Below are 27,101 nucleotides of genomic sequence, written 5' to 3'. Positions count from 1 at the left end.
CTGCCCCCTGCCCGCTCCCCTTCGTGCTCAGTGGCGCCGCTCCCCGCCCATCAGGGCGCGTCCAGGGAGCCGAAGGCGGGAGGCGCCGTCCCTTTAAGGGCGGCGACATCACAAGGCTGCGGAAGGCGGGCGGCCATGGAACGCGGTGGTCTCGGGCTGTTGGCGGGGAGTCCGCGGGGCCTGGGTTTCCACCTGCGGGGGCCGCGGGCCCGCGTGCGAGCAGGCGGCGTGGCCATGGCGGAGGGGGGCGAGCTAATGAGCAGGCTCATGAGCGAGAACGCCGACCTCAAGAAGCAGGTGCGCCTCCTCAAGGAGAACCAGATGCTGAAGCGCCTGCTCAGCGAGAGCTGCCACGAGGGCTGCCACGAGGGCCGCCACGGCGCCCGCGACCTCCTCTGTCCCAGGCCCCCCGCCTACCCCGAGGACGGCTCCCCTGGAGGCGGAGGTAAGGGCCGGGCTGCGCGTGGGGAGGGTCCCCCCGGCCCCAGCTCCTCAGCCACCGGGGCCGGGTTGCGGGTGCCGCCCTCCAGTGGGCAGCGAGGGGCAGCGAGGCCGCCGGGCCCACCCTGAGGCCCTGTGGCCTCACCCGCCCTCCACTGGCCGGCGGGAGCCGGGGGGTGGGCCCAGCACCCACCCAGAGGTGCGCCGGCCACGGGGGCTTCCAGAAGTGTGGAGTGGGCGCGTGGCCGCCCGGGGCTCCATTGACCGCCGCGTCCTCCAGCTCTACGGGCAAAGCAGGCTGGAGCCACTTTGTGCAAAGCGGTTGGCCTGTTTTGAAGGTTCTGCGAAAGAATCTCTGTGCGTGGAAAGCGTGGTTCGGGACGTGGCCTCGGGGGGTGGGCAGTGGGCCGGAGCCCCAAGCGCTGCCGAGGGCCGGCTGCTCGCACGCCCGCCTCAGCCTTTCCTGGGGTGCCCCTCGCCGGCCCCCTCGTCACAGCCATGCACCTGTGAGCGTGCACGGCCCGCGGCCAGGCTGGCTGCTTGCCCACCGCAGGGTCCACTGTCCCCCCCTTGCGGCCGCTGGGCCCTGGAACCAGGCCGGGCCTGCAGAGGTGCCCCTCCCTGAGCTTGCGGGAGAGGCCTGCGGTTGCCAGGTGCTGGGGACCCCGGAGTGGAGGTACCCGGAGGAGCGCGGGGCGGGGTCCCGTGAGCCCCGAGACCCTGGCCAAGACGAGGTGCCTGGCAGCCGCGTGCCCAGGCCAGGCCCTCCCTCGGTCCCTGGTCACCCCCAGAGGCCGAGCGGCTGGGGTTCCCGGGCCTGGCCCGCGGCCTCTGGCCGTGTCCGGGGTCTGGCACCTGCGCGGCCCTTCCGCTCACCGTCTCCTCGGGCTCGGCCTGCCGCGGCTGTTCTATGGCCCCCAAGGGTGTTTCTGATGGATCAGGCCGCAGCCTGGAGCTCCCGCAAGGACGCGGTGTGACGTGGGCGCCAGAGAGCCACGCGCGGTTTTAACGCCTCGCAAGTCGGCCCCGTCCTGCAGTGGTCCTCCCTCCAGGGCGGCGCGGGCCCGCCTGGACCTGCCCCCGCCCCTGCCCCCACCCCTGCCCCTGCCCCCGCCCCCGCCCCTGCACCCCCCGGGCTGGGAAGGCAGCGTCCTCCCTGCTGCCGAGCCGGGCAGGGGCCAGCTTGCCGTGGGGGCCGTGGCCAGGCAGCCCCGTGGCCGGCCCTCAGCAGGCCGTGCGAGGAGCAGCAGGCCCTTTGGGGTCAGCCGGCCGCCCCTGCGTCCGGAGGCCCCGGAGGCCCTGCCCCCCAGGGAGGACATACAGCCAGATGCACCCCGTGTCCGCAGCCCGGGGTGCTCAGGGGCCACCGCAGCAAGCCCACATCTCACCAGACCCCACCCCGGGGCCCGGCCGGCCAGGGGCAGGAGAGGCCAGTCATCTGAGGACCCAGGGCTCTGCGGACGCCCCCTGCGCCCCCACCGCTGCTTCTCTGGCTCGGTGGCGCGGTGGCAGTGCGCAGGAGGTGGCAACGTGCCCGGGGCTCATGTCGCGTTCTGGATTGCTCTGCTCGGAGTGGTGAGCCTCGCCGGGGCAGGGGTCCAGACGTGCCCCAATGCCCCCGAGAGTTGGGGCCACGGGGGCTGGCGGGGCAGGAGCTTGGCCGCTGACCCCCGGGCCCCTGCCAGCCTGGCGCAGGGTCTCGAAAGTGGAGCCGTTGGTGAACTTAGGTGCTTGGCCTGTCCTCTGCCCACCACTGTGACATCAGGACAGGACTTACCTGCCTCGCTCTCAGGCTAAAGTCTAAGTGTCCCGAGCTGGATGTGCCACAGTCTAACACACTCTTCTCCCCTCAGCTGAAATCAAAGCTCTTTGTTACCTTGAGGTGAAAAACTGATAGAAATTTTAAAAATATTCAGTGTATTTCCTTAAACCATGCTTTTCTAAAAGTAGAATATTGGTTGAGAAGGCAGATGCTCTTTTCCTACTTTTTAAAAAAAAACATATTTCTACGATCTTCTTATCCACTTTTTCCCCCAAATACTCAAAAGCTGAGGCAGTCAGTGAAGCTACGCTCAGCTATTTGGCTCCCAGTTTCTTCAAGCCTCTTCAGCTCTCTCACACAGAAATCAGTCACATTTACCAACAAGTTTATTCTTTGAGCATTTTGTGTGATTTCCTGAAATTACAGAATTAGTTTGCCTTTTCCATTTTTTAAAAAGATTTATTTTTTATTTATTTCTCTCCCCTTCCCCAGCCCCCCCAGTTGCCTGCTCTCTTTGTCCATTCGCTGTGTGTTCCTCTGTGTCTACTTCTATCCTTATCAGCGGCACCAGGAATCTGTGTCTCTTTTTTTTTCCTTAAGATTTATTTATTTATTTATTTATCTCCCCTTCTCCCCCCCCCACCCCGGTTGTCTGTTCTCTGTGTCCATTTGTTGCATCTTCTTTGTCCACTTCTGTTGTTGTCAGTGGCATGGGAATCTGTGTTTCTTTTTGTTGCGTCATCTTGCTATGTCAGCTCTCCATGTGTGCGGCGCCATTCCTGGGCAGGCTGCGCTTTCTTTCACGCTGGGCGGCTCTCCTTACGGGTGCACTCCTTGAGCGTGGGGCTCCCCTACGCGGGGGACACCCCTGCGTGGCATGGCCCTCCTTGCACGCATCAGCACTGTGCATGGGCCAGCTCCACACGGGTCAAGGAGGCCCGGGGTTTGAACCGCGGACCTCCCATGTGGTAGACGGACGCCCGAACCACTGGGCCAAGTCTGCCACCTGTGTCTCTTTTTGTTGTGTCATCTTGCTGCGTCAGCTCTCCATGTGTGCGGCACCATTCTTGGGCAGGCTGCATGCACTTTTTTCACACTGGGTGGCTCTCCTTACGGGGCGCACTCCTTGCGTGTGGGGCTCCCCTACACAGGTGGCACCCCTGTGTGGCAAGGCACTCCTTGCACGCATCAGCACTGTGCGTGGGCCAGCTCCACACGGGTCAGGGAGGTCCTGGGTTTGAACACTGGACCTCCCACGAGGCAGGCAGATGCTCAATCCGTTGGGCCAAGTCCACTTCCCTCCATTAGGTTTTCAGAGGGATCAAGGTTGATCTGCAGGAGAGCTGCTGATTTGTAAATATTCATCCTGCATCCAGCCACCTTGCTAAGCTCTCCTGTATTCCAATACATTTTTTAAAGACTTATTTATTTATTCCCCCCCTTTCCCTCCTCCTGCCCTGCTGTTTTTGCTGTCTGTGTTGTCTTTTCTCATTTTCTCTCCTCTAGGATTCACTGGGATTTGATCCTGGGGACCTCTGATGGGGAGAGAGGTTCCTTGTCAATTGCTCCACCTCAGTCCCTGGTTTCTGCTGCGCTTCAGCTTGACTCTCCCCTTCGTCTCTCTTTTGTTGTGTCATCATCTTGCTGCATGACTCATTTGCGTGGGGCACTGGCTCACCATGCAGCATTCACATGGGCACTGGCTCACCACGCGGCACTCACGCGGGCACTGGCTCACCACGCGGCATTCACGTGGGCACTGGCTCGCCATGCGGGCACTCGAGTGGGCACTGGCTCATCTTGTGGGCACTCGTGCGGGCACACTTTCTTCTTTTCCACCAGGAGGCCCCAGGGATCGAACCCAGGTCCTCCCATTCGGTAGGCGGAAGCTCTATCACTTGAGCCATATTTGCTTCCCTATTCCAATAAGTTTTAAAATTCATTCTCTTATGTTTTCAAAGTCTCCACATGTCTTTGCAAATGTTACTGCTTGTTAAAAGGAGTCAGCAGCGTAGAGACTGCTCGTTGTTGTCTTTACCTCTGCCATTTGGAACCCTCAGAGCCCCCTCCGGGCTCCCGGCCTCTGCTGGCCTCTTGGGGAGGACCCGTCCTTTGGCCGAGGTCTCTCACTGCACCCTGGGATCTGCCCTGGGGCCGTGCTCTGGGCAGCTCTTGCGTTGGGTGGGATGGGGTTTCGCCCAGGGACCCTCACCCTATTCCAGCGTGAGTCTGCACTATGGTTTTCTTTCTGGGGATTTGATAGCAAGTTTATGATAATTTTATGACCTTAATTGAACATCTTTTAATTTATTTCAATGTTCCAACCTTGTTTATATGGCGTAGTTGGAATTTGAAAGGCCAACCCTCCAGGCCTGCGGCTCTCGGTGGATAAATATTTCAACTTTTAGATTTTCCTTTTCTGCTTACTGGTCTGTTTAGGGTTTCCATTTCTTAGTTGAGTCATTTAAAAATAACTTTTCCAGAAAACCTTTGCTTTTTATTGCATTTTAAAAATTATTAATATATAATTGCACATATATTCTTTTGTAATAAAAAATATCTTATTTTTTATTTCTTTTTTATTGAAGTATATCATTCATACATGAATGTGCATAAGTAATAAGTATATAGTAAAGATTGTGAACTTACAAAATAAACATACCTAACATCACACAGGGGTCTCATACATTACCCCTCAACCAACACTTTGCATTGTTGGGAAACATTTGTTACAAAACTATGCAAGAACATCGTCAAAATATTACTACTAGCTATAGTCCTTATCTTATATTTGTTATATTTTTCCCCCACCCCACAGTTTTTAAAAAACATATGTTTAGTACAGATGTTGTGAACTTGTAAAACAATCACACAGATTTGTAGATTTCCCATACACCTCCACACCATAGCGGAACATTTATTACAGATTATTAGATGGTATCATCAGATGCTATCACCAGTCATGGTCCAAAGCATACATTTGGCACAATTTTTTCATACACTTCCATTATCAACACAGTAGAGCTTTGGCACTGATTTAAGAATATTATAGTATTGCTGTTAACCACAGTCTACAGGGCACACTAATTGTCGTTTTCCCATGTTTCTCCATATTCCCATCACCTGCAATAGTGACGTACATCTGCTCTAGCCCACAGAAGGACTCTCTTGCATTTGTACCCTTAACCACAATTCTCAACCGCCTCTGGGTTCACTGTGTTATTCAGTCCCTAGATTATTCTTTTGCTTTCTTTCTATAGACATTTACCTCCCCAGACTACCTTTTTCAGTCACAATCCCATTTATAAACCATTTGCTAGTCACTATAATGTGTTACCATCAACTCTATCCATCTCCACACTTGTACTGTCAAGTTAATTAAAACTTCTACATACATTAAACATCAGTAGTTCTTCTCAACCCTCCTCTTACCTCTTAATAACCTATACTCTAGGTTTTAATTCCATGTGTTTATTATTTGTATATTTAGTTCATATTGATACCGTGCAATATTTGTCCTTTTGTGTCTGACTTACTTTGCTTAGTATAACGTCTTCAAGACTCATCCATGTTATCACATATGTCCCAATTTCATTTCTTATTGCAGCATAGTATTCCATCATAGGCATATACCTCATTTTGTTTATCCATTCATTGGATGGACACCTGGGTTGTTTCCATCTTTTGGTAATTGTGAATAACGCTGCTATGAACACTGGTGTGCAGATGCCTGTTCATGTCATAGTTCTTAGTTCTTCTGGATATATTCCTAGTAGAGGAATTGCTGGATCATATGGCAATTCCATACTTCGCTTCCTGAGGAACTGCCAAACTGTCTTCCACAGAGGCTGCTCCATTCTACACTCCCACCAGCAGTGAAGGGGTGTTCCTATTTCTCCACATCCTCTCCAGCACTAATTGTTGTCTGTTTTTTTAATATGGTCATTCTATGTGGTGTTAGATGATATCTCATTGTTATTTTAATTTGCATTTCCCTAATAGCTAGTGATATGGAACATTTTTTCATGTGCTTTTTGGCCATTTGTATTTCTTCTTTGGAGAAATGTCTGTTTAAAATCCTTTGCCCATTTTTAAATTGGATTGCTTACTCTTTTATTGTTGAGTTGTATGATCTCTTTATATAGAATGGAAATCAAACCCAACTTCTATTTGTTTTTTTTTTTCACTTTTCTCATCTCTAATTTTATTCATTGATTTTCTTTTTTAGAAGTAGTTTTCCACAGTTTTGTCTATCTTATTGGACTCTCCACAGACCTCTTAGCTAATTAATTTGTTCGTGCTGTTACTTTTTCCTTATTTTCTAACTCTTGCTTTTTAAAAAAAGTCTTGATTTAAATGTTTAATTTTTTGGTTTTTAAAAATAAAGCATTTAACATTAATTTCACCTTAAATTTAGTTATGAATGTGCTGATGTCAATATTTAGTGTTCTGATATTCATTATTTCTTAATCATTGTCTCTATTTTTCTTTTTCGATTTGGGAATTATTATTATTATTTTTTTAAAGATTTATTTATTTATTTAATTTCCCCCCCTCCCCTGGTTGTCTGTTCTTGGTGTCTATTTGCTGCGTCTTGTTTCTTTGTCCGCTTCTGTTGTCGTCAGCAGCACGGGAAGTGTGGGCGGCGCCATTCCTGGGCAGGCTGCTCTTTCTTTTCACGCTGGGCGGCTTTCCTCACGGGCGCACTCCTTGCGTGTGGGGCTCCCCCACGCGGGGGACACCCTTGCGTGGCACGACACTCCTTGTGCGCATCAGCACTGCGCATGGCCAGCTCCACACGGGTCAAGGAGGCCCGGGGTTTGAACTGCGGACCTCCCATATGGTAGACGGACGCCCTAACCACTGGGCCAAAGTCCGTTTCCGATTTGGGAATTATTTAGGAAAATGCTTTTAATGCTAAGTGGTTAGAATTTCCTAACTCATTACTTATTTACAGTTTTATTATAAAGTGGCCTAAAAAACACCTACTTGGACTCATCTGAGGACGTTTTGATGCCCTCTGCTTGGTGAATTCTTGCACAATGCTTGGTGCAGCTGGCGCAAAGCTGGTGTCAGGAGCCCGGCTCAGGGGTGGAGGCCGTGGCCTTGGGCCTGACCACTCTGCTCCGGGGGTGGGGAGTGGGAGGCTGTGATGGCCTGGGCAGTGGCCCAAGACTGCCCGAGTCCCCCACGGGGGCGGGCTCTGGCAGTTAGGGCGGCCAGGAGGCTGGGCACAGAGAGGTGACTTTTCTTTGCTTGGAAAACACACTGCTGGGGCAGATTAGCTGGTTCCTGAATAGGTGCTTTTAAAAACACAAGTTTTGGATACAGCTCTTAAAAATAATTTATTTCTCAAATACGTATTTGCTTTACTGTGAGGAGAACAAATTCATATTATGGGTGTAGGAAAAGATTCATAAACTATAAATGAACAGGTAAATTTATGTTAACATTTAAAACCCCTGCTGACAAGCCACCATAAAAAGGTTAAAATACAAGCCAGCCCCAACTGGGAGAAGACCTGTATAATTTAACTTAATCAAGAAGGAATTAGGGCTGTGAATGCGTAAGGAACTGCTACAGATAATTAAGAGAACAACCCCATAAAAGGGCGAAGAAGAGGCAGGATATTCACAGAGAGGAAGCCGAGGCCAGTGACACACAGGAAGCCAGCCTCTCCAGGGCGAGGGAAGTTGCCGTCAACACAGCGAAACGCAACATGACACCCGCAGGGGGACTGGTGCTGCTGGTGGGTGGGGCTGCCGCGGCCCATCTGTGAGGAATGGAAGGTGCCCGTGCACCTGCCAGCCCCAGGTGTGAGGTACACCCGGGGTGCCGACCGCAGCCTCTGCCAGCAGGCACATGTCCATCAGCAGGACGAGGGAGAAATCAGTGTCTGTGTGTGTCTACCCCAAGAAATGCTTAAATGAACCAGGAAGCTATCAAATGGCTCAACATGGGTAAATCTCAAAAACAAAATGCTGTGGCAAAAAGGCTTGTTGCAGAGTAGCATGCGTCGGATGCCATTTATGTAAAATTCAAAAGCGCATGGCTGCACTGTATTAGGAAAGGAGGCACAGGGTGCCTGGCAGGGGCAAGCTGCCTGTGACAGGAGGGTGCAGAAAGCAGGGCGTGGTCAGCGGGGTGTGGTCAGTGGGGTGTGGTCAGTGGGGTGTGGTCAGCGGGGCCCATGGTCAGCGGGGTGTGGTCAGAGGGGCCCGTGGTCAGAGGGCCCCAGCCAGCAGGGCATGGCCAGCGGGGTGTGGTCAGCGGGGTGTGGTCAGTGGGGTGTGGTCAGAGGGGCCCGTGGTCAGCAGGGCCCCAGCCAGCAGGGCCCGTGGTCAGTGGGGTGTGGTCAGCCGGCCCGTGGTCAGCAGGGCCCCAGCCAGCAGGGCCAGTGGTCAGTGGGGCCCGTGGTCAGTGGGGTGTGGTCAGAGGGGCCCGTGGTCAGAGGGCCCCAGCCAGCAGAGCCAGTGGTCAGTGGGGCCCGTGGTCAGAGGGCCCCAGCCAGCAGGGCCAGTGGTCAGTGGGGTGTGGTCAGAGGGGCCCGTGGTCAGAGGGCCCCAGCCAGCAGGGCATGGCCAGCGGGGTGTGGTCAGCGGGGCCGCGGCCGCCTCACCACATCTGTGACCTTCTCTTTGACTCCCCCGAGGAGGAAGCGGTCCAGGCCCAGGTGGGAGACGCCAACAGGGTACCCCCCTCCCTCTGCCCTGCCTGACCGCCCCTTGTCCCCTCTGCCCCAGTGCCCGAGTACGGCAGGTTCACCGGCGTCCCCGACGCCCCGGCGCAGCGGCAGGCGTCCCTGGAGGACCTGCTCTGCTCGCACGCCCACCTCTCCAGCGACGACGACGCCTCCCCGGGCTGCGCGACCCCCGCCCAGGTGCCCTTCAAGGCCTTCCTCGCGACCCCGGAGCTGTGCGCCGGCCGCAGCCTGGACAGGAAGCTGTCCCCGCTGCTCGGCCACCTGCACGACCCCCTGGCCGACAAGCCGCTGCTGGAGCCCAGGGAGATGGTCCGGCCCAAGAAGGTGTGCTTCTCGGAGAGCAGCCTGCCGGGGGCCGACAAGGCGCGGAGGAGCTACTACATCAACGGTACGGGGCGCGGGCAGGCGCGCGGGGCGGGCGCAGGAGGATGTGAGGGGCACGGGGAAGGGTGCGGGGAGGGCGCGCGGGGCGGGCAGGGCGCGCGGGGCGGGCAGGGCGCGCGGAGGGCGCAGAGAGGGCGCGCGGTGCGGGAAGGGTGCGCGGGGCTGGCAGTACGCGGGAGGGCGCACGGTGCGGGGCATGGGGAAGGGCAGGCGGTGCGGGGAGGGCGCGCGGGGCTGGTAGTGCGCGGGGAGGATACCGCGGGCCTGCGCCCCCACCTGCGGCTCGCGCTGAGGGAGGGCAGCGGGCGCGGGCCCCGGGTGCGGGACGGCCCTTCACCGGGCTGGGAAGCTCGGCGGACCCGCCGCGTCGTCCCGCCGTTAGTGGACAGAGGGCGACGAGTGTCCAGGAACATCCCGCTCTGCCTCCCGGGACGGGGGCTTGGAAGGCGGCCAAGCTCTGCCCCGGGGCCCGCCTGCCCCGCCTGCCCCGCCTGCCCCGCCGTGCCCCCCGCGCCGTGGAAGCGGGCGTCCTGGGAGGAGGACGCTGCCCCCAGGCACTGCTGCCAGGGCGGTGACTTCGCGCCTGCGGCACCAGCGCGCGGGTTCCTGGGGACCGCGGGGGTCGCCAGCGTCCCCTTCCCGTTCCCTGCGCGGGACGTGTGTGGGCGCCGGCCACGGGGTCCACGGGCGGCCCGTGCCCCTCTTCCCAGGCCTGTCACCGTCCCAGGTTCCCAGGGAGACAGGCTGGGCGGAACCCACGCACCTGCTGCGCACCTGGAGCCTTGGTCTCTCCTGGGCTTCTAAGACGCGGGCTCCCGCAGGGCTGGGATCAGACAGGCTCGTTCCTGCCACGGCCCCGCAATCCGGGGTTCTTTGGGGTCCATCTGAGGTGGCCCGTCTCCTTGGAAGTGCTTGGTGGCCCCGGGGAGGGCTGGGTGTGTGGCCTGCCGGCGGAGCTGGGGTGGCTGGGTGGGGCCTCGGGGGGCGGGCGCTGCGCGGAGTGCCCGGGACAGCAGGGACCGCGGCCGGGGACAGCAGGGACCTCCGAGCGCCAGGTGGGCGCCCCGGGGGGACAGGAAGCGCCTGACCGCACCCCCCTCCCCTGCCCTGGAGGGCGTCTTAGTGGGGGCCATGGCCACAGGCCATGTCCACCCCTTACCTGCTCCACACGGGCGCCCCAGGGGAGCGGAGCCGCGTCCGACAGACCGGCTCTGGTCAGTGCCCGGGAGAGCCCGGCTTCCGGCTCCCTCCAGCGCGGAGCGGGCGGCTCAGCCGCACCAGGTCAGCGTTTGAAAAGGGCAGCTTCATTTTCTGCTTTAATATTAGGAGAGAACCCGCAGTTAGGAAAGGCCTGGGTCCTCTCATCCCTGCGACACTTGGAATGCTCCATCTTCCTAATTTCAGCCGTTCTAAGGGGGGGGGGGTCTGACATCGTGCTTTAAATGTGCATTTCCCCAGTGATTGCTTCAGTTCAGGTGTGTCCAGCCCAGGCAGATGAATCTTAACCCTGTGACTGGAGTCCTTTATAAATGGAACGAAATTCAGGCAGAAAGAGAGAAAAAGCCACAGGAAGTAAAAAGCTGGACATCAAGGGAACGCGGAAGAGAAGGCAGAGGCCAGAGAGGCTACCATGTGTCTTGCTGTGTGTAGCAGTTTGATATAATTGATGAATTCCAAAAAGAAATACTGGATTATGTTTGTAATCTGTTCTGTACCTGGGCATGACTGAGCTATGAGGAGGGCAGGCATGGCAAAGGACAGAGTTGGAGCTTTTGATGCGGGGATTTCTGATGTTAGAGCTTGACGCTGAAGACCCGGGAATTAAGCTCACAGAGGAAAGAGAAGCCAGCCCCAGGAAGAAAGGAACCTTGAACCCAGAGAAAAGCAAGTCCCAGGAACGCAGGAACCCAGGAAGCCTGAACCCTCACAGACGTCAGCAGCCATCTTGCTCCAAATAGACTTTGGAGAGGGAAGTAACTTATGCTTTATGGGCTGGTATCCATAAGCTCCTACCCCAAATAAATACCTTTTATAAAACCAACCAGTCTGGTATTTTGCATCAGCACCTCTTTGGCTAATACACTGTGTGATGAATCAAGGACAAGGACGCTGGCAGCAGCCCAGGGTGCCAGAGTCTGCAGGGAGAAAGCATCACCCAGATGACACCTTGGTTTGGACTTTCTTTTGCCTCAAAACCATTACCTAATAAATTCCCAGTGTTTAAGTGGCCCCATTTCATGGTATTTTCTTCAGCAGTCTGGGAAATTAAAGTAGATTTTGGTACCAGGAGAGTGGGGTGCTGCTTTGCAAATATCAGAATTGTGGAAATAGCTTCGGAACTGGGTAGAGGCTGGAAAAACTCGGAGCTGCTTGATGGAAGAGTCCTGGCTTGCTTTGAAGAGGCTGCTGGTAGAAATGTGGATGCTGAAGGGCCTTCTGATGAGGTCTTAGATGGAAACGGTGAATGTGTTATTGGAAACTAGAGGAAAGGAGAGCCTGGTTTTACAGTGACAGAGAACTTGGTGGAATTGAGTCTGATGCTGCCTGGAGGCAGGACTTGAGAGCGATGAGCGTGGCTGTTAGTGGAGGAGATTTCCGAGCCCAATGTGGAAGCACAGCCTGGCTTCTCCTAGCAGCTAATAGTGAAACCTGAGGGGAAAGGGGTGAGCTGAGAACTGAACGCCTGGGCACAAAGAAACCAGAAACGGGTGGTCTGGAAGATTCTGAGTTTCTGGAAAGTGAGTCTTCAGAGAACAGAGCGCCTGCGAGGATTTACCTGAGCATGGAAGCAGGCGCTCTTTCAGGGGAAGTGGGGCTGGAAGGGCAGTTGCGCAGGAAGGGCCTGTGGAAGGCGCTGGGTCTGATGGCTGGGGTCCCTCCAGGCGAGGCAGACAAGGTTTTGCATTATTTGTGCAAATGGAACCACTGCCAGCCTGGACTAAAAGGGACAGAGGAAGGACAGACAGAGGGAAAAATGGCCTCAAGGGCAGAGCCCAGAATGTGAGCCTGGACTGAGAACATCTTCTCAGGCTAAGAGTGTGGGCGGGGAGAGGAGCCTGCCCTGACAGCGTGGAGAGGGTGGGCTTCCACCCCGCTGTCCAGGAAGAGCGCTGCAGCCGGTGCTCGGGAGACTGGAGTCTGCCCTGGGCACAGGGAGAGCCTGGCCACCTTCCCGGGAGGGCGGAGCCTTCACCAGGGCTGGGGAGGCGTGGCCACCTTCCCAGGAGGGCGGAGCCTTCACCAGGGCTGGGGAGGCGTGGCCACCTTCCCAGGAGGGCGGGGCCTTCACCAGGGCTGGGAGGCGTGGCCACCTTCCCGGGAGGGCGGAGCCTTCACCAGGGCTGGGGAGGCGTGGCCACCTTCCCAGGAGGGCGGAGCCTTCACCAGGGCTGGGAGGTGTGACCACCTTCCAGGAGGGCGGGGCCTTCACCAGGGCTGGGAGGTGTGGCCACCTTCCCGGGAGGGCGGAGCCTTCACCAGGGCTGGGGAGGCGTGGCCACCTTCCCGGGAGGGCGGGGCCTTCACCAGGGCTGGGGAGGCGCGGCCACCTTCCCGGGAGGGCGGGGCCTTCACCAGGGCTGGGGAGGTGTGGCCACCTTCCCGGGAGGGCGGGGCCTTCACCAGGGCTGGGAGGCGTGGCCACCTTCCCGGAAGGGCGGGGCCTTCTCCAGGGCTGGGAGGCGTGGCCACCTGTCCTGGAGGGCGGGGCCTTCACCAGGGCTGGGGAGGCGTGGCCACCTGTCCTGGAGGGTGGAGCCTTCACCAGGGCTGGGGAGGTGTGGCCACCTGTCCTGGAGGGTGGAGCCTTCACCAGGGCTGGGAGGCGTGGCCACCTGTCCTGGAGGGTGGAGCCTTCACCAGGGCTGGGAGGCGTGGCCACCTTCCCGGGAGGGTGGGGCCTTCTCCAGGACTGGGAGAGCCTGGTACAGAGGAAGTGCTTGGACTGGGTGCCGCTGCTTCTCCCCTGGGTGGGAGGAGACGTCCTTCCACAGGGGACTCTCAGACCCTGAAATCTAATGGGTTTTGCCCTGAAGGGTATAAAATTGTTTGGGACCCGTGACCCCTGTTTCCCTCCTAATTTCTTCTTATCGGAATGTTTATCCTACGCCTGTCCCTACATTTTGTATTGGAAGCAGATAACTTGTTCTCTAGGTTTCACGGGTCCACAGAGGGCACTGAGCCCCAGGACAGGCCACATCTGTAACTGGTTTTAGTGAGACTTTGTTTCTGAGACTTAAGGCTTTTGGGATATTGTGATGAAATGAATGTATTTTGCATATGGAAAGAACATGTCTTTCGGGGGCCCAGAGGGTGGAGTGTGGTGGTTTGAAGCTGAGTGTGCCCCAGAGAAGCATGTTTTTCAATCTAATCCACTCCTGTGTGTAAGAACGGTTGTAAGTGGAACCTTTGGATGAGGTGACTTCAGTTCAGGTGTGTGGCCATCCCAGTCAGATGAATCTTAACCCTGTGACTGGAGTCCTTTAAAAATGGAATTAATTCAGAAAGGAGAGTGAGAGAGAGAGAGCAAGAGAGAGAGTGAGAGTGAGCAAAAGTGAGAGAAAGCGAGAGCAAGAGAGAGAGCAAGAAAGAGAGTGAGAGAAAGTGATAGAGTGAGCAAGGGAGAGCAGAGAGAGAGTGCATGTGAGAGAGCCAGAGAGAGCGAAAGAGTGAGCAAGCAAGAGCGAGAGCCACAGGAAGTAAGAGGCTGGGCATTGACAGGGCCCAGGAAGGAAGGAAAGACTGGGGGATGCAGCCACATGCCTTGGCAAGTGTAGCAGTTTGGCATTGTTTGTGAATTCCAAAAGTAGATACTGGATTATGTTTGTAAACTGGTCTGTGTACTGATTAGGGCTTTGATTGGGCCATGCCAGTAGGATGGGTGAAACTCAAAGAAAACTACATGGAAGAGAAGAGAGTTTTGACATTGGAGCCCCAGGAAGTAAACACACAGAGAAGCAGGTACATGAAAGAGAGAAACCTCCATGAGACACAGCAGAGGCCCTGGTAAGAGAGACCGGCCTTGTGGAGAGACGTGCAGCTGAGCCCCAGGAGAGAAACAAGACTTATTCCAGCCTACAGCTGATATTAGAAGAAGCCGGGACCATGAAGCCGGAAGAGGAAGCCTGAACCCTCATGGAGACTGGCAGCCGTCTTGCTTCTACATGTGGCAACAGACTTTGGTGAGGGAAGTAACTTATGCTTTAGGGTCTGGTACCTGTAAACTCCTACCCCAAATAAATACCCTACATAAAACCTAACAGATTTTTGGTACTTTGCATCAGCACCCCTTTGGCTAATACACCATGTGACAGAACCAAGGCTCACCGGCAATCAGCCCTAGAACACTACATTCTTCAGGGAGAAGGCATCATCTTTTTTTTTTTTTTTTTTTTTTTTTTTTTTTTTTTTCCTTCAATAACTTTATTCTTTATAAAATGTATAAATAAATTTAAAAAATTCAACTTCTAAGAAGAAGGTATTGCTATCACCATTCTAAGTAACAGAAATGCATTATTTTCCTGTGCCCTGATCTTCCAATTCTAATCATCTTTATGATGCTTCAATTTGGACTTTCTTTTAGCTTCAAAACTGCAAGCTAATAAATTCCCATCGTTTAAGTCATCTCATTTCATGGTACTTGAAGAGCGTAGAAAAACAAAACTATTTTGAACACATTTTTCTTAGGTATATAACTCCCAGCCGTTACAGTCTACCGTCTGGATCCCAAAAAGATATGTCCTTCTCATATGCAAAATACATTCACTCCATCATAACATCCCAAAGCCATAGGCCATTTTTGAACGACGCCCAAGCCAGTCTCGTCAAATCAGTTATGGGCGTGATTTATTCTGGGGCAAAATTTCTCTGTCTCATGGGCCTATGAAGTCTAGAAAACAAGTTATCTGCTTCCTATATACAATGGTGGGACATTCCAGAACATTCTTATTTCAGAAAGGAGAAATTGGAAGGAAAACAGGGGTCATGGGTCTCCAACATGTCTGAAACCCAGTCGGGCAAACTCCATTAGATCTCAGATTCTGTGAGTCGTTTGCTGGATCAACGTTTTGTCCTCTGGGCCTGATGAAGGCGCAGGCCCACCTCTTCCAGGGCCTGTGCAGTGGCTGTGCTCTCCCTGAGCGCTGGGTGAATGCCTCACGATCCCTCAGCATTGGGAAGGGCGGGCTCGCTGCGCATGCTGGGTGCAGGCCCCTCCATCTCTGAACATTGGGGGCAGCACCCTTGCTAAGAATTCTAACAGTGGGTGCAAGGCCTGCACCCTTGAGCTCAGGGCTGACCTGCCCTCTCCATACCTGTGGGTGGGCCTGTTCTCTTGACCTGAGAACTTTTCAGTCACGACCTCAGCTACATATCCACGTTCATCACTCTTAAGTTTTGCCTTCGATCCAATATTAGAACTCAATTTTGCCAAGTTCTCTGTCACTTTAAAAAAAGATTTTCCTTCCCTCCAGTTTCCAATAATGCATTCATCATTTCCTTTTTAAGGTGTCACCAGAAATACCTACCATACTTCTACTGACATTCTGTTCATGGTGAATTACGTTTTCTCTAAGATGAAACAAACTTTCTCTAAAGATCTCGCTCATTTTTGAGCCTTTCTACTCTTATGGCCTCTACCCATTACCCAAACCCAAATCTCTTTCCACACTTGTAGTTATGTGTGAACGTAGCACCCCACTCTTGGTACCAAAAACTGTTTTAGTAGTCTAGCTGCTAAAACAAATATCATACAATGGGTTGGCTCAACAACAGGAATTTATTGGCTTGTGGTTTCAGAGGCTAGAAGGCTTGCTTCCTGCCGGGGCCAGTGTCTTCTGGTTGGCTGGAAATCTTTGGGGTTCCTTTTCTGACACGTAGCAATGGACGTGGCATCATCTTCTCCTTTCTCTTCTGGGGTCTGTCGGTGTCCAGCTTCTGGCTGCTCCCCATGGCTCCTCTCTCTCTTGCCTTCTCTATAAGGCCTCTGGTAATAGGATTAAGACCCATCCTTTCAGCTGGGCCACACCTTAACTGACATGACCTCATCCGAAGGTCCTGCCTACAGTGGGTTCACACACAGGAATGGATTGAAACTAAGAACGTGGTTTTCTGGTATATATAGCTCAAATCCACCACACTAGTGTATTGTAATACAGTTGATTTTTGTATGTTGACCTTGTATTCTATGACCCTACTAAACTTTAAGTTAGCTCTAATAGCTTTATTTGTAGATTCCTTAGGATCTTCTATGTAGATGATCATGTTATTTGTGAAAGAAGACAGAGTTTCTCTTTCATTTCTAATCCGTATATCTTTTCTTTCTTTTTCTGTCTTATTGCATTGGCTAGAACATCTAGAACAATGTTGAATAGATGTGGTGGCAGTGGACATCCTTATCTTTTCCTGATCTTAGGGAGAAATCATTCTGTCTGTCCCCATTTGGTATGATGTTGGCTAAGCCTTTCGTAAGTGCCCTTCATTAGGTCTAGGGGTCTTCTTTAATTCCTAGTTTGCTTAGACTTATATGAGTGGATGTTAGATTTTGTCAAATGCTTTTTCTGCATCTGTTGAGATGTGCATTTGGCTTTCACTTGTTATCTTTTAATATGGTAAATTATATCAATTGACTTTTTTTGAATGTTAACCTTGAATTCCTGAGAATAACCTCACTTAGTCATGATGTATCGTCCTTTGTTGTATTTTTGGATTGAATTTGTTAAAAATTCATTTAGGTTTTTCAGTGTCTATTAGGGATATTGGTCTGCAATTTTCTTGTAATGTAATTTTCTCTTTTTGGTATCAGAGTAATACCAAAGACTCAAAGAATGCATTTGTAAGTATTCCATCCTTTTCAGTTATCTATAAGAGCCTGTGTAGGGTTGGTATTACATGTTCCTTAAACATTTGGTAGATTTCACCATTGAAAACAAATAAACTTAAAATTTTTTTTGTGGCAAGTTTTTCTCCCTCTATAAATCCAATTTCTGTAATTGATTGAAGGTTAAATATTTAAAGGATCCATGTCTTCTTGAGCAACCTTTAGCAGTTAGTATCTTTTAAGGACTTTGTCCATATCATCTAATTTGTCAAATTTAATGGCACAAGATTGTTACATATAATCCCTTATTATGCTTTCAGTGTGGGTAGGATCTGTGGTGCTCCCCTCTCTTATTCTTGATAGTGGTAATTTGTGTCTTCTTTCTCTTTTCCCCTGATAAATCTGGATATAGATTTATTAATTTTATTGAATTTTCTTTAAAGAATAGGTTTTGGCTGGATCTTACCAGGCCCCAGATTGAACTAGAAATTATTTCTGGAGCATCTCAAGTGTATTACATTTCTTCCACTTATTTTTTGATGGTGAAATCTACCAAATGTTTAAGGAATATGTAATACTTATTTGCTCTGGGGGAGACATTCTTAAGGAGATAAATGCATTGACATAGAAGGGGTAGTATGTACCCTGCTCCTCTGTGCCCCTCATGCTTTTGTGCAGGGTATCTCCTTCTGAGATTTAATTCTTGGGAACCTTCAAAAGCCTTGCAAGGTGATTGGGGTGTTTATAGAAAACTATGAAACCCTGTTGAGTGAAATGAAAAAGACCTAAATAAATGAAAAGATATCTTGTGTTCATGGATCGGGAGGCCAAATATTGTTAAAATGGTAATACTCCCTAAATTGACCCATAGATTCAGTGCATTATCTATCAAAATCTGCAAAAATTTACAAGCTGAACCTAAAATTCACAAGGAAATGTGAGAGACCCACAATGGGTAAGTCTTCAAAGTCTTCCAAGTCTTCAGAATTGGAAGCCTCACACTTCCTGATTTTAAATCTTACTATAAAGCCACAGTAACCAAGACTGTATGGTACTGGCTTAAAGATAGACATATAGATCAATGGATTAGAATTGAGAATCCAGGAAAAACAACCCATGCATTTATGGAAAGTTGCTTTTGATAAGAGCGACAAGACAATTTGTTGGGGGAAATGTCAGTCTTTTCAACAAATGGTGCTCAGATACCTGCAGAAGAATGAAGAGTGTTTCAGCAGACCCACCACTCCAATCTAGCTTTCAGATGGTGGCAGCTCCTGATCACACCCGGCTGACAGCCCCAGGAGAGACTCTGAGCCAGAAACACACAGCTAAGCTGCAACCAAACCCCTGACCCACAGAAACTGTAAAAATAACAAATGTTTATTATTTTAAGCTGCTGACTTTTGGGGAGCTTTGTTATGTAGCAATAGCTAACTCGTGCACAGGATGAGCTCTTAGGTGAAGCCACACTGAGACACAGGCCATCAAGAGGTCTTGGGGCTGAACCCCGTAGGTGTGGGAAGTGGTCAGAGGGCTTTACGGGGAGGCTCCCACGCCAGACTGCAGAGGTCTCGTGTCTCCTCCCTCTTCAGGGTGCCCGCCTCGCCCACCTCTCTCTCCAGAACACCCCCTTTCAAGGCCATGGTGTGCATGAGCATCCAAGGCAGCACACACTCAGGTAGGACATATACACAGAGAAACATTTCATTAAAAATTATTCACAAATACTTCATAGCTGCCAAACGTACATTCCCCTCCCCCCACCTTCTGATAAATTTCTCTCTCTGTGAATTTGCTATTTCTAAACATCTCTGATAAGTGACATCATTTATCTGTTCTATGTGTCTTATTTCACTGAACATATTTTTTCAAGGCTCTTCCATGTTGCAGCATGTTTCAGAACATAATACTCAGAATAACCAGTTCTTAACAAAAAAATATTACAAAACATGCACAGACAGGAAAGTATGGCCCAGTCACAGGAAGAAAAGAGTTTGATGGAAACTCTTCTGGAGGAAACTTAGTCCCTGGAATTTCTAATCGAAGATCGTAGACTAGCTCTCTTAAATAAGATTAATTCACTAAAAGAAAACATGGACAAAGAACTAAAGGAAATAAGGAAATCAATATATGAACAAAGAAAGAATTTCTATAATGATATAGAAATTATGAAGAAGAGATAAATGGAAATTTTGGAGCTGGAAAGTACAATAACTGAAATGAAAAATTGAGTAGAGTGGTTCAACAGCAGGTTGAAGGAAGCAGAAGAAAGGATCAGTGAACTTGAAGATAAGACAATTGAAATTGTCCAGTATGAGGAGCAGAAAGAAAAGAAAAAGAAAAAAGAAAGAATGGAGCCTGAGTAACCTGTTGGACACCATCAAGCATACCAAAATATGCTTGTAGGAGTCCCAGAAGGAGGAGCGATAAAGTGGAAGACAAAATATTTGAAGAAATAATGGCTCAAAACTTCCAGATCTGATAAAAGATATGAATATACAAATCCAAGAAGCTCAATAAAGGCAAGATGAATCCAAAGAGACACATTAGAATCCAACTGTTGAATGCCAAGAGGTCAAAGACAGAATCTTTGAAGGATGCATCTCATCAAGGAACCCTTAGTAAGACTAACATCCTATTTCTCATTCAAAACCATGGAGGGGGAAGTGGATTTGGCTCAACTGATGGAGCATCTGCCTACTACATGGGAGATCCAAGGTTCAAACTCAGGGCCTCCTGACCTGTGTGGTGAGCTGGCCCACGCGCAGTGCTGATGGGCGCAAGGAGTGCCGTGCCATGCAGGGGTGTCCCCTGCGTAGGGGAACCCCATGTGCAAGGAGTGCACCCTGTAAAGAGAGCCACCCTGTGCAAAAAAAGTGCAGCCTGCCCAGGAGTGATGCTGCACATACGGAGAGCTGACACAGCAAGATGATGCAACAAAAAGAGACACAGATTCCGGGTGTCACTGACAAGAATACAAGTGGACACAGACGAATACACAGCAAATGGACACAGAGAGCAGACAACTGGGAAGGGGGATGGGGAAGGGGAGAGAAATTTTTTTAAAATTCTTAAAAAAACCCACAGAGGCCAGAAGGCAGTGGGAAGGTATATTTAAAGTGCTGAAAGAAAAAAAATTTTCAAGAATAATATATTTGGCAAAGCTATCTTAGAAATGATGGAGAAATCGATATATTTATTGATAAGCAAAGCTGAGGGAGTTCCTTACCACTAGACCTGCTTTACAAGAAAGGCTTGAGGGAGTGCCTCATGCTGAAGAGAGGACGCCAGACAGCAACTCAAGGCTGTAAGGAAACGGCTTTCAGTACCGTCGCCGCGGGTGTTACTGTAATTTTAAAATTTGTAATGTCTTTCATTCTCATATGACTTAAAGCTCAAATGTATAAAACAAGCACAAACCCTTCTAGGCACACAATGTGTGAAAATGTAATTAGTGACACGGACATCATAAAGGGGTTGGGGTGAAAGGATATAGGAAAAGAGTATGTGTAGCCTGTTGAAGTTAGGTTTGCTTCATTGTAAACTAAATTGGAATAGATTCAGGATGCTCATGGTAACCATGAAGAAAACATCTAAGATTTTATATGAGAGGAAATAAATGATTCAAAATGGTTTATTATAAAACATCATCTAAACATAAAGGCAGTAATGTAGGAAAATTGAGACAAAAAAAAACCATAGAAGACTTACCAAAAATAGTGAGATGACAGAAGTTTATCAGGAGTTTCCTTAAATGTGCATGTATTGTACTCTTCAATCGAAAGGCAGAGACGGGCAGAATGGATAAAGAAGCGGGCCCAGCTCTATGTTCTTTGCAAGAGAAACGGTTCATTCTATGAGTGACAGTTCTTCACTTGGCTCTGAGAACCTGTTAAGATTTTCATTTGGTCCTCTCCAGCGCAGGCCGTGGGCCGTCTGGAAGGTGTGAATATAGACACACACATATGCACCCTCACATAAAGGGGGGCCAAAAAACAAAGAAAATAGCCCAATTAAAAGTGGGCAAAGGATTTGAATTGAAATTTTTCCAAAGACGATCTACAAATGGCCCCAAAGCACAGGACAAGGTGCTGAGCATCGTTAGCCAGCAGCAGATGGAACTCGTGCTGGTTTCCTGGCTGCTGAAACAGTTTCCTCACAACGGGCAGCTTAGCACCAGGACTGCGGCTCAGGGTTTCCGAGGCGGGGAGTCTGGCTTCCTCTGGGGTTGGTGTCCGCCGGCTGCGGGGTCTTTGGGATTCCCTGGCTTTCCCTCACATGGCGATGCACACCATCCTCTTCTCCTCCAGGTTCTGCTGACGCCCACTTCGGGCTGCTCTGTGGCTTGGCTCTGAGCCCATTTCCTTTGCTTATACGGACGTCAGCCCGCTTGGGTCAAGGCCTGCCCTCTCAGGGCGGGCACCTTACCTGGTAACCTCTTCCAGGGTGCCGTTTGCCGGTGGCTCACACCCACAGGCCAGGGCTGGGGCCTGAGCACCCCTTTTGTGGGGGACACGATTCAATCCCCAACAGAAATCAAAACCACAGTGAAATAGTACTGACACACACTAAGGTGGCCATGCTAAAAACAGACGGAGGATAACGAGTGTGTGAGGAGGTGGGGGATGGGAATCCTTACCCACTGCCGGTAGGGATATGAAGTGGTGCAGCACTTGGGAAAAGAGTTTGGCAGATCCTCCAAAGTTAAAGAGTTACCATATGACTCAGCAATTCTGTTCCTTGGTATATACCCAAGAGAACTGAGAATAGGTCTCCATAAAAGCTTGCACACCGGGGAGCCAGCGTGGCTCAGCGTTGGAGCACCAGCTTCCTACATACGAGGTCCTGGGCTCAATCCCTGGGTCTGGTTCCTACAAACAAACAAGCTTGTACACTGACGCTCCTAGCTGCTGTAACAGTTTGAAGCTGTGTGTACCCCAGAATCCATTCCTGTGGGCGGACCGTGGTGAGCAGGGCCTTTTGGTGAGCAGGATCTTAAGATGTGACCCCCCTCACTCAGGGTGGGTCTCAGTCCTCTCCCTGGAGTCCTTTATAAGAGAATGAACTTCAGAGAGAGAGAGAGAGAGAAAGCCACGGAAGCCAGAAGCCGGAAGCAACAAAACCCCGAAGGGAAGGGAGAGGCCGGCAGACGCCGCCCTGTGCCCTGCGTGGACAGAGGTGTCCAGGGCCGATGGCGGCCGGTCTTCGAGGAGAAAGCATTGCCTGATGATCCCTTGATTTGGACAGTTTTTTTCAGCCTTAGAATTGTAAACTTGTGAACAAATTTCCATTGCTAAAAGCTGGCCCGTTTCACAGTATCTGCATTTCGGCGGCCTGGCAAACTGGAATATCAGCATTACTCACAATAGCCAAAAAACAGCCCAGGGTCCGTCAGCTGGTGAATGGGTAAGTGGAGTGTGGTGTAGCCACACAACTGAACGTTAATCAGCCGTAAACAGGAGGAAGTGCTGACACACGCTACAGCGCGGACAAACCCTGAAGGCAAAATGCTGAGCGAAAGAAGCCGGTCACAAAAGCCCACCTGTCCGAAGAGGCAAAACCACGGAGACCGGAAGTAGCTCCACGGCTGCGAGGGCTGGGGCGGGGGTGTACCGAGGGGCAGCCTCGGGGCGGGGGGTTGTGCGGAGTCGATGAAAACGTCTTGGAATGTGAGAGCGGTGAAGGTTGCACGACTCTGAATATTCTAAAAGCCACTGCTTCGTGCATTTAAAGGGGGACTTTTCCGTATGTGGATTCTAACTCGAAAGACACAGGGGTGGCGTGGGGGACGCAGCAGGCCGCCTTGGCCGCTGCCCGCGGGGTCGTCGTGAACGTGATGCTAGCCTGTGTGAAGACTGGAAAATGCTCACGGCGAGCGGCGGGCCCTCGGGGAAGAGGAGGCGGCCCCGTCGTGGCGCCCGCCCCGGAAGGCGCAGGGACCGCGGCCCTGTCCAGGGCCCTCAGCATGGCAGGGCAGGGACAGAGGGAACTCGGTGAAGTTCATCACGGGAAGAGCCTCGCCCCGGCCAAGCAGGCCCGGCCAGACGCCTGACCCGACCAGCTGCTCATGGCTCCCCGTCTCCACGTGGTCCCCACCCCGTGGCCCTGCGGCTCAGGTGGGGCCTCTGCCGGGGGCCGTCGGCACAGCCTCTTCTTCAGCAGCCCCCGGGCCTGCAGAGCCCACCTCCTCGGGGACTTCGGCCCCCCAGGCTGGACTGTCCAGCCTCAAGGGGCCTGGCAGCAGAAGGACAGGCGCCGCCTGGGCCTGAGCCCGTGTCCACCGTGGCGGTCCCTGTCGGCACCTGTCCTAAAGGGGGGAGCTTCAGGAAGCTCCCGCTGGCCTTGGGAGCCCGCCTGCCCGGGGGACGCGGGCGGCTCCTGCCCAGGGACGTGCCCTGAGCCGTCCATTCCAGCGCCCTGTCAGAATCGGGCTTCACGCAGACAGTCTGTGGCCTGCACCCCAGCCTAGTGGCCACCTCAGCGGTCTCCAGGATGGCGGGACGCTGCCCCAGAACGTCCCGTTGCAGGCTGACGGTCACTCGTTCCCCGCAGGGCTGTGTCCTGTCTCTGCAGCAGCAGCCAGTTCTGTGGCCGAAGATGCCGGGGTGGGCCTTGCACACGGCGCATTTCCCAAAGCCCGTGTACGGCCGCAGCCTGGGGCCCTGCAGCCGGGGAGCGGGTGCCTGCTCCTGGCAGAGTCCCCAGCCCGTGGGTCCCGGGCCTGGCCGGGACAGGGCTCCACAGAGCGTACTTCGGGAACGCTGGTTTGGCCGCGCCCTGCCGGCTGCCAGGAGAGCCGCCCCCACGCCCGCTGGGCCTGGCCGGGCCTTGAGCTCGGGCCCTGGCCCTCTGCGACGCAGGCTGAGCTCAACCCTGGCAGGCGGGCGGTCCCAGTCTGTCCCCACAGCTGGCCCTCAGACTGCTCCCCCTTAGTGCTCCCCCCTCAGAGTGCCCCCCCCAGGGTGCTTCCCTGCAGGGTGCTCCCCGTCAGGGTTCTCCCTATCGCTGCTTCCCCTCACAGTGCTCCCCCTCAGTGCCCCCCTGTCAGAGTGCTCCCCCTCAGGGCTCCCCCTCAGGGTGCTGCGCCACTGGTACAGCCACAACCAGCTGGCAGTGGGGTCGCGGCACCCCGTCCTGTCTTCCGTGTGGACTCCTCTCACAGGTGCGTCCTGCTTGCACCTGGCGGGCTGTTTCCAGCGGGCACACGGGTCCGTACCCTGCTACGAGCCGCAGGCGTTTAATGAGCAACACCGGGTATCGGCCACTGCCTGTGGGGGCCGGGGGGCCGGTGGGGGGGTCTCCCTGGGTCACAGTGCCGAGGGGACAATCAGAAAACCACCTGCCGGCGCCTCACAGCCACAAGAAGCCTTGTCCTCGCGTCCGAGGGCTGCGCAGCGCCTGCTGCACCCCAGCCCGCCTGGCGCTGGGGGTGGCCCTGTGTTTGTTAACGGCCTTCGCCCGAAGGGAAGGACAAGGTCTTGTGTCTTGTGACCAGCAGGTGGACGCAGGTGGACGCAGCTGGGCTCCGAGCCCAGGCCCACCCCCCGGGGCGAACACCTCCAGGCCGGAAGGACCCCCTGGGTGGGAAACCAGCAGCAGGCCACTCAACTTTCACAGAGGGTGAGGGAAGGATCTGGAAACGCAGGGGTTGTCCAGGAAGTGCTCTGAGGAGGGGAGGGCACGGGCTCCTTCGGCCACCTTCCATTTAAAAGTCCAGGGTTGTGTTTACCGTCACGTGGGCGGGGGCAGCCGAGGTGCACCTGGAGAGGAGAGGGCACAGCAATGTGGGGGGAGCCCGGGGCTGCCCGTCCGGCCCTGGGGGGGAGCGGGTCTTGCCGCCACCAAGTAAACAAGTTGGGGTTTGGTAAGGAGAGGGTCGTCGTCAGGGGAGGGGGCGACCGCAAAGGGGCAGGAGACGCTGTCGGGTCCCCGAGCCTCTCAGGTTAGGCTGAGTGGGGTCCTCTCTCGAGACGCAGAGACGCGTGGGGGTGGTGGGACGAGGGGCGGGCGTGACCCGCGGCGGCCTGAGCGTTTTGTGTGGAAGCAGCCTGTGTCCTGGGTGTGACCTCAAAGGTTTGGGCCTGGAGGAAGGACAGAGCTAGTCCAGTATTTGGTTACAAGCGTTTTGTTCTGCTGACCGGAAGGGACAAGGGGCCAGCTGGTCATTTGAGGCAGAGGATGGGGAGAGGGGCTGTGCCGGACCAGGTCCCAGGTGAACGAGGGCACCTTGCGTCTTACCTGAGCCCCAGGAAGGTGGCTCCTTGAGAGCGCTCTCTGCACAAGGGGGGTCCTTGGGGAGCAGCAGTGGAGGGGTGCGGGGCGGGCCTGCGTGGAGCGCCGCAGGCTCCGGGCCTCTCCCCACGCCCGACCCGGCTGAGGGGCCGTCAGCGTCCGCGGTCTGCGTGAGTTCCTCCTCCTTGAGCGTAGGGCCGGAGCGTCTGGCGGGAGGGCGGTGGGCGGCCCCTGATGCCCCGGCCTGCCCGCCGCAGAGATCCAGAGCTTCGCCGGCGCCGAGAAGGACGGGCGCATCGTGGGGGAGATCGCCTTCCAGCTGGACCGGCGCATCCTGGCCTACGTCTTCCCGGGCGTGACGCGGCTGTACGGCTTCACCGTGTCCAACATTCCCGAGAAGATCAAGCAGGTGGGCTGGACCCTGCCCCGGGGCCCCCACACCCGTTCCTGCTCCCCAGGCCTCCACGGCCCCCTAGCCCCGGGGCCCCCGCCGCCCCCAGGGCCCCCCGCCACCCCCCGTTCTCCCTGCCCAGGCCTCTGTGGCTCCCGCATGGCTGCAGGGACGGCAGGTGGGAGCGGAGCTGTGATGGGCAACTTGGCCTGTTTCGGTTCCTTGCCCTGGGGGCTTCTGGGGGGGCTCTCGGGTCCACCCAGCGCTTCTGACTCCTGCTGGCAAGTTGATGCCAAGGCTGCCAGGGCCGACCTTCAGGCACCCCTGGCCCTGCCCGCTGGAACTCCGGCCTTGGTGGCCACATCGGGCAGCCTCCCTCCTGCCGGCCAGCCGCCCTGCCCATGCCCTCCTCGGGCACTGCTGGGGTGGCAGGGGGTGGGCAGAGGGTGGGCAGGGCCACGGGTGGGGCCGGGGGCGGGGGTCCCGAGCCTCGTGGGGTGGGCAAGGGTCCCGAGCCTCGTGGCCCCGGGAGGCCCCACCTGCCGCAGGCGCCCACTGAGCGCCGCCCTTGCGCCCCAGACCTCCATCAAATCCCTGGACGGCTCGGTGGACGACAAGAAGCTGCGGGAGCTGACGCACCGCTACCTGACGCTGACGGCGCGCCTGGAGAAGCTGGGCTACAGCCGCGACGTGCACCCGGTCTTCAGCGAGTTCCTCATCAACACCTACGGCATTCTCAAGCAGCGGCCCGACCTGCGCGCCCACCCGCTGCACAGCAGCCCGGCCGCGCTGCGCAAGCTCGTCATCGACGTCGTGCCCCCCAAGTTCCTGGGCGACTCGCTGCTGCTGCTCAATTGCCTGTGCGAGCTCTCCAAGGAGGACGGCAAGCCGCTCTTCGCCTGGTGAGGTGGCCCCCCGCCACCGCCGCCTGTCAATAAACGTGTTTGTGCCAAACCCGGGGGCCGGCGGTGCCTCCTGCGCGTCTCCCCCGAGAGGGGGTGGGCCCGCGCCCGCTCAGGACCACCACACCGGCCGCTGGCCAGGCCGCAGCCCCAGGGAGCTCGGCTCCGTGCGGGGAGGGGCGCACGGGGTGCACGGACGCAGGGCCTGGAGGGCGGCCGCCCTGAGGCGCCCGCCGGGCCGGCTGCTGGTGCCGCCGCTCACGCCGCGCAGCACTTGTTGCACTTTATTAAAATCTTGTGTTTGCCTTTCTGCTCCTGTAGCCTCGTGGCTCTGTGAGGGCGTGGAGAGCGCCTGGTTCCCTCAGGACAGGCAGCCGTGCCCCTCCCCCGGGCGGGGAGGCCGGGGCTGGAGGGGGGCAGCTGCCGCCAGGAGGGCCCACCCGCAGGGCTCCTGCCCACCTGCCTGTGCC

General features: G+C 54.3%; 1 protein-coding gene across 1 annotated transcript; it reads left to right on the top strand.

Moving 5' to 3' along the window:
* The first annotated feature begins 203 nt into the window (after window positions 1-203).
* Window positions 204-26,894, top strand: SPATC1L (spermatogenesis and centriole associated 1 like). The gene is made up of 4 exons (XM_058296514.2): window positions 204-445; window positions 8,947-9,294; window positions 25,596-25,747; window positions 26,309-26,894. Exons 1-4 carry the CDS (start codon window positions 235-237, stop codon window positions 26,633-26,635), a joined length of 1,038 nt encoding a protein of 345 aa, XP_058152497.1. The 5' UTR covers window positions 204-234; the 3' UTR covers window positions 26,636-26,894.
* The last annotated feature ends 207 nt before the right edge of the window (window positions 26,895-27,101 follow it).

Source organism: Dasypus novemcinctus, chromosome 4, assembly GCF_030445035.2.
Source record: "Dasypus novemcinctus isolate mDasNov1 chromosome 4, mDasNov1.1.hap2, whole genome shotgun sequence".
Classification (NCBI taxonomy): domain Eukaryota; kingdom Metazoa; phylum Chordata; class Mammalia; order Cingulata; family Dasypodidae; genus Dasypus; species Dasypus novemcinctus.
The sequence above is the reverse complement of the archived record's forward strand: the minus strand, read 5'-3'. Positions and strand labels throughout refer to the sequence as shown.

Coding starts and splice junctions, on each gene's coding strand:
- SPATC1L (XM_058296514.2), top strand. CDS start 235: ATGGCGGAGGGGGGCGAGCTAATGAGCAGGCTCATGAGCGAGAACGCC. Junction 9,295..25,595: donor GAGGAGCTACTACATCAACG/GTACGGGGCGCG, acceptor TGCCCGCCGCAG/AGATCCAGAGCTTCGCCGGC. Junction 25,748..26,308: donor TTCCCGAGAAGATCAAGCAG/GTGGGCTGGACC, acceptor CTTGCGCCCCAG/ACCTCCATCAAATCCCTGGA.